This window comes from Gymnodraco acuticeps, unplaced genomic scaffold (genome assembly GCF_902827175.1).
Source record: "Gymnodraco acuticeps unplaced genomic scaffold, fGymAcu1.1, whole genome shotgun sequence".
Classification (NCBI taxonomy): domain Eukaryota; kingdom Metazoa; phylum Chordata; class Actinopteri; order Perciformes; family Bathydraconidae; genus Gymnodraco; species Gymnodraco acuticeps.
This window is the reverse complement of record NW_022989800.1, coordinates 262,681-269,951: the sequence shown is the minus strand read 5'-3', so window position 1 is coordinate 269,951 and position 7,271 is coordinate 262,681. Positions and strand designations below refer to the sequence as shown.

The 7,271-nt window shown below is 37.4% G+C and overlaps 1 protein-coding gene across 1 annotated transcript; it reads left to right on the top strand.

Annotated features, from left to right (window-relative positions):
• The first annotated feature begins 751 nt into the window (after positions 1-751).
• Positions 752-6,869, top strand: tmem254 (transmembrane protein 254). Its single transcript, XM_034224541.1, has 4 exons — positions 752-946; positions 2,709-2,812; positions 4,255-4,314; positions 6,116-6,869. The coding sequence occupies exons 1-4, from the start codon at positions 860-862 to the stop codon at positions 6,234-6,236; spliced, it is 372 nt and encodes a 123-aa protein (XP_034080432.1). The 5' UTR covers positions 752-859; the 3' UTR covers positions 6,237-6,869.
• Positions 6,870-7,271: the final 402 nt, after the last annotated feature.

Genomic DNA, 7,271 nt, shown 5'->3' with positions numbered 1-7,271 from the left:
AAAGGAAGAAGTTGGATATGAATTTCAAATTCAATCGTTGAACGTTGCATAGAAATGTTATAATTTGTAATTGGTAATTCAAGTAGAAAACCATGCAAAATGACAAGGTGAGATGAAGGAATGCCCTTTTTAAACACTTTGTAATGCATTATTATTCTGACATCATGCATTGCATTTTAATTACAGGTAATAATAGTTCCATTCTGTGAAAAAACATGGTTATGACGTCAATGAAAAAAATATGTTTTAGCTAATATGCATATAACATATTCTATATTAAATATATACAATTAAACACAGATCTTATTATTCTATTACTTCTTCAAAATGATCTATATATTTTGAATGTAAAATACTCTGGCTACATGTATGTATTAAAGGTGATATAAATAAGCAAAGTTGATTTGGAATGAGTCCAGGAAGGTCTCAGGTAGCAGTAAAATATATGCACATTATTATAAAATGTCTCTCCATATATTTTAAACATTTATTTATTGTTTATTCCCATCTCGTCTCACCAGGACCCATGTGTAAATATAGATACATAATAAAAAAAAATGTATCCATTAGGTGGCAACAATGCAGTAAAACGTTGTTATTAATCTGTATTTTGTTACAGGTTATTATAATAATTATAAATAGCAAAAAGACAAATATATAGTGAGAACACCTGACAAGTTCATATAAAACAATTATGGTTTTTTTTCAATAGCTTTGTCCACTTATGTAATATCCCTTCCATTAGCAGGAATATGAAAACGGTATCACCCTCCCTTCCTCCCGTCACTTCTCATCTCAGCTGTTACTACACGGTCGTATTTGACAGCGGGACCAGCGAACACCAGCAGCAGCAGCAGCTATGGCGAAAAGTGATGGATGCGATTACTTTAAAAGAACCAGCCTGTTCTGGCTCGTCGCCGTGACACTCGGCATGGGATATTTTACTGTAAGTTCGTTGTGCTGAAGTAAGATAGAATAGAGAACAGTGTTACACATAACTTCTCCTTGCTTACGATGCCACCTTGCTGTGTTGCATTAAATGTCCTCCGGGTTTTATTTTCTCTCAAAATAGAAAACGCTATTTTTATGTTGCTGTTTCTTCATTATCCTTAATTCTGTATCGATGTTTTGCTTGAGTTTGTATTACAAATGTTTTTAGTTGGTAAAGTAGCATTCGAGGTCATTGCCAAGTCAGTGTTTAATTGATATCTAATCTTATCGGGATCATTCAGTCCTAAGTAGGAGTATAAGTTAAACTAACTTCTGTCCAAAGTCCACTGGACATCATAGTAAGTAGTCCAGTGTTAACCCTTACTTTTGCTAATGCTTGTCCTGGCACCGCCCATTGCATTTGAAAAGCAAACAATAACGTGCCAACTCCATTCAAAATGTGTTAGTTTAATTTAATTTGGCATTCTGCCAAATGCTTACATGGATGCTAAACTCGCAGTAAAGCTAACTAGTCGACAGATATTGAGGATTTCTTTGTAATGTAGTAGTGCTTGGTCACTCAAATATATGCCGTCTTGATCTTGTCTTTTCGTAAAATGTAAATTGTTTTAAAAAGTTGCCATCCAGTGTACTTGACAAACAAGTAAAATGCACCTACATGTAACCTTTTACAAGGGTTTTGGAGCATGTAGCATTGTCTCAAACAGGTTTATTTATACTACCACTTGCCACGTAGGCTACACAGTAAGGTTAAGAGAGACCTTAATGTAGTAAGAAAATGACAACTGTTCATGTTAGGTAAATTAAGAAAAGTTAAGTTATTTCGTATGAAAAATGGTGGTTCTGCCTTTAGGTGTGTCTGACATCCAAACCATAAATGACCTGCATTCTCTGGGTTGAGGGGCCCTTTAAACAATATACTATTGTCTTTTCCATAGAGCAGTCATGGTCCATATTGACACATACCTGACATGTCACAGGTGCACTGAGGAGGACAATAGCAGAATGGCACACCGCTATACTACATCATGTCGATTCCACTGGGATTTGTAGTGTGTGTCAAGTTTACAATCTGTGTTCTATTACTTCGTATGCTTAGTAATTTCTACTTACGAAACAAATATCTGATCAAAAATGTTGGAAATAAATGGGATGCAGTGTCAGAAAGCAATTGATTAGAATGTAACTTCTATCTGTTATCAGGTGAACTGGTTGTAAGCAGAATGTGTGTAAAGGCGGAAAAAAAACACTGATTCTGAAAGTAACATAGATCACATTTAGTCTGACCTACAGTAGAGCCTAGAAAATATCCTGTACCGTTTCACATGAAAAAAAAATGAAATACCAACCCACCATGGTGCAGAACTGTGTCAAATTGAATTTTAGTGGCATATCTCTTAACAAGGCTCCCCCTTGTGATACAGTCATGACCCTCATTGCAGCAAAAAGAGCCAATAGTGCTGTTCGGGAAACCCTAATATCATACAGTTCATAAATGCCACTGTGTAATTGAAACACTGTAAGAACAGACAGATGATAGTTAGTTTTAACCAAGCGGCAAACTGGGGCAGAGCCGGGAGGCCAATAAGGAAGTGCCACAAACTGCAGTTCATCTAAAATAAACTGCACCGTTTCTTTTTGTATTGGAATGTTCTTCTTTTATAGAAAACCATTTGTAGCAGTATCTCTTAAGATAAACAGCATATGAGTATTGTTTTTATTGTTTAATGTCAAATGACTCTTTCTTTGTTTTGCAGTGCATTGTGTTTGCACCTGAAACAATTCCATTCGAGCACCTTGGTCCATTTGGCAGCTTCTGCACTCATCTCGTGGATAACTATGCTAGCATTATGTACAAAGGGTAAGTGATAAGACGCAAACACTGCTATCATGAGTTATTATTTTTAAAATCTGCCTTAGAATACAAATGTTTACTTTTTTTTACAATTTTGACAGTTCTCACTTGCTCAAAAAACAAGATTTTGCCTTATTAGAATAAAGACAATCAGATAATGTGCAAAGTACCCTCACAAGACTTGAATACAGTTTTTAATCACCTACAGCCTTAATGGTTCTCCCATTCACAGGTCGTTACACACACTTCCACTGCTAAAGCACTCTGCTAATTAGTCGTTTAATGCCCCAGCCACACGAGGACGAAAACGGCTAAACGCATAGGATTAACGCAAACGCAATCGCAAAAAAAGCTTCCGTCCACACGCAATATTCACCGGATAGTGTCTGTCCACACGAGACCGCTCCGTTTAGCTCCAACCGCTGGAGAAGCTGCAGTACATATGCAGGAGCCTGTACGTGGCGCTGTAACTTCCTCCACAAAAGCAGCGAAGAAGCATGGTTGTCATGGTTGCCCTTCTGTTTATTCTCCGCGGTGGGGGCCGAGGGAACCGGGCAGAGTTTTTTGCCAGTCAACGTGTATTAAAGTTTAAACCTTCTGACAAAATTATAAAAGTGCCGGTCAAAGGTCTTCTTTGTTATTTATTGAGCTTTAAAACAAATGAATAACGAATCTATATAATATAATAATAAAAATACACGGAGCCTCTCTTTTTCCTCCCACTCTTTGGACAGCGCCAGTGTCTGTTTCATGCAGCAGCTGATCCAGTAATGAGTGACCCGGCCGACAGTAAAAATAAACATATTTATAACTAGTTTAGGTAGTTTGAGAGGTAATTAAAATAGCTAAGGGTGATGATCTGACTTGAAGTGTGTGTTTTGCTTCGTTCACCGCTGCATCACAGCGGGAGGAGCTGCAGGTGAGCAGAGCTGCGTGTCTCTGTCCTGTCAGATTAGACTTCACTCGCGTTTATGTCCATATCGAGAGAAAGATAAATAATCTGAATTCAGTGTGTCTATATGACACTAAACAGTAACGCAAACGACCGTTTTCGTCCTCGTGTAGCCGGGGCCTAAGTCACATGACTGCCGTAGCAACAGTAGAGAATTAAGACAGAAATCAACACATAATGTTTTGTTGTCATCTGAGTCATGTGACAGTAAAGACAGCCGTTAATGCTGAGTGGACCATCCATTACTTGGTGTTTTGACATTTGTGAAGTAAGTAATGTAATCTGTTTTTAGGTAGTCATGTGAACCCAGGACTCATTGCTGGGTGTTACCTAACTTTACATGAAGACAAACAAAACATTATGTGCAGTTTCACCATGTTCTCAGACTGTATGACTTTAAAAGGAGCGCCTGTAATGCTGTACCAAGAAAAAGCGCACAAATAGAAAGCGTGTAATATAAAATCTGAGGACTATAACACACATTTGTCTGTTACAGATGGTGGGCTGCCTGGGCTATCCATTTGTTTGAGGCCTATATTGCAATGAAGATGTGCCGGTAAGAATGACAAGAACCTGATCGTCCACTGGATGGTGATGTAGTCACATTTTTGCCAATGAAATTAGGCAACAGCCTTTAAAACTCAAACGCATCATACTTGAGTATAAATAGACGTCCAAAAGCTGCCTTCTCTCACATGCTTTAGTTTGTGCTTCAGGCACTAGGGATATTATTCTTTAGTGACATTTCTGTAAAAAATAAATAAGCACTTATTTGTGTCCAATTTTGATCCTATATTGTGTTAGAACGTGGAGTTAAAAATGACTGAAGCTTTCCAGAAAAGTATTTGGAAGCCCTCGTTTTTCCTCTTTTTTCTGAGGCCTTTTATTTGACACAAATTAAATTAGGAAAGACTTTCTATTTGTTACAAAACTGTGAAGTATATGGGGATCATAATAATTGTACCAAGCTTCATAAAGGTCTCCATTAACTTTATATATCATTCCATGATTTATAGGTCAAAATAACTATCTGATATGTGTGTTGACTTATTACCATCTGTTTTCGCTTTTTTTTCTACCTGGGTTCTTTTTATAAAACCATACATGGCCAGTAGTCCGTCAGATATCGTTGTGTACAGATATGGATGCTTAGAACATTTTAAAACAACATTTTTATAACATCTAATTCATGATCTCTTATAATTTCTATACATATATTTTGTATTCTTAAAACACCATCCAGATAAATAATTTAAGAATAAACACTCAATGAATCCACTTGTTAAACAAACATCAGATGATGGGACAAGTCCTGACATCTCTGGCTGCCCCAGAAGCTAGTTCATTAATTGTTCTTTTGGGTCCTATCGAATAAGATTTCTTTAGTTGATTAGTGTTTTTTAATGCTTTTATTGGTTATTCCAAAGGTGGCAGCAGAGGTGGGAACTTTTTGAAGGTAATTCCTACCCTGAATCTAAATGTAGTTTAAAGCAGTGGCGAACCGTGTCTATCACAACTGGAGCTTCTGTAGACACACACACCCGCCGCCGCCCCCCCGCCCCGGCGTTATAATGTCCGTCTTTTCACTGAATTGTCGTCTTGAAAAGGGTACTCACAACAATTCTGCAACAACTTCATCTTCACCTGTTGCACTTACCATTTCAACGTTAAAAACAATAAAACGGCATGAATTGCTTCGTCACATTCATCTAGATCCTCTGTCTCGAGCCAGTTAACTAGCGGGCCTTCTAGAATACCCTGGAACTGAGGGAAACTCTGAAAGAATACGCCCAGATTGGCTACACATCAATATATGATTGGTTAATCAAACTGTCAGTCCAAATGTACGCTCTCATTCAGTGCAACGGCCAGGGCATTCTATCAAGGATGTAGAATACCTTGGTTGAAGGATATTCTACCCAGAGACCCAGAACAAGATCTGATTGGTTGCTTTCTTTTCTAACACAAAACCATTGAAATGCGTAGAGCATGGTCCGAGAAGGACAAACAAATTAACGTAGCACTGTAATATTACAGGTCAACAACACAGATACGATTCTCATTTATTCCTTTTATATACATTTTATTACATTTTATTCATATAATTAAATCGATTTTTTTGTTTGTTTTATCTGAGTGTTCCAGGGTATTCTCTGAATACCTTGAAGGTCCTGACGGTTTGCCACTGGTTTAAAGTATATTTAAAAAAGGACCAGTGTTTAGGGTTTTAACTCAAATGTACCAACTTAATACTACCGGATTACCCCTCCCTTTCAAATTCTATAAGGATTGGGGTTTTATACAGCTGCTTCTAACTTAACTTTGTCGTTCATTCTATATTCTCTTTTCCCCTGCAGTGAGAAAGGCATCACCAACCTGACCTCTCGCTGCCTGTGGTTCATCCAGACCTTCCTGTTTGGCTTCGCCTCCCTCGGCCTGCTGGTCAAATACGACCCAGAGCGCCCCAAACAGCACTGAATCCGGCAAGATGAAGCCAGAAGAACAACATAAGCTGAAAGAAGAAAATCAATGTGTGCCTCCTCTTCTTCCTCCTCTGTATTTCTCTCTGATATGAAATCCTGCTGAGGGGCAAGTGGAAGACACATCAGCCTTTCCCTATCTCTTTTTTCTTAAAAGTATTGAAGTCAAGACGTAGCTTTATAGAAACACTACAATTTTCCGTCTTAGTTCATATAACTTAATGTGTTCATATGATGGACGCAATTTAATTCCATGGATTTTCTATTAATAAACCAGGGAAGTTTTTTCTGGATAATAATATTAACATTGTTTTTATATTATATAGCATCAGAGTTCTCTTGATGATTCCGGACTGAAAATGTTAGTGCAATACAAGGGTTATCTCTAATGATATTATGTTGTGCTCTCACTATTCAATGGTACTTGGGATATGTTCTCAGCTGCTGTAATGAAGATGGAGCTGCAGATGGTACACTGCCATCTTCCTCTTCTCCAGGACCAAAATAAAGAGAGTTGCTGTTTGAATTTGCCTTTTAATATACCGAAGTGCTTTGTGTTCAACTTTTTAAACCGAAGACTGTAATTTCTTAATGTTAACATTGAAAAATAAAGAGTTAATTACAAACTGCAGGAAATGTGTTTCGCTGAATTATTAAGAATGTATTAAGAATTCCCTCTAAACCAGTTGATAGAAAATTAAGATTTTACAGTGGACCTGTGAAGCCATAGTAAGGCACAGAAGGACCCGAGATTAGGGGGAAATAATGAGTAAGATTTATTGTTTTATCCTACGTGTTGGCATGCTAACATTTGCTAATTTCCAATTCACAAAGAGTATAGCTGAGGCTAATGGGGTATGTTGTTTTAAAAAAACTAAAACTTTGAACTGATGGTGGCTTTAAGTATAATGTTAAGAGAACATTTTAAAGTATGCATGTAATAATAAGGTTGTGTGCCACTGCCTACCTTAATAATAATTTGTTGGTTGTTGGACCAGCAGGAACAAGCTAGCTGTTAGCGTGTTGCTACATT

Coding starts and splice junctions, on each gene's coding strand:
- tmem254 (XM_034224541.1), top strand. CDS start 860: ATGGCGAAAAGTGATGGATGCGATTACTTTAAAAGAACCAGCCTGTTC. Junction 947..2,708: donor TCGGCATGGGATATTTTACT/GTAAGTTCGTTG, acceptor TTTGTTTTGCAG/TGCATTGTGTTTGCACCTGA. Junction 4,315..6,115: donor ATTGCAATGAAGATGTGCCG/GTAAGAATGACA, acceptor TTTCCCCTGCAG/TGAGAAAGGCATCACCAACC.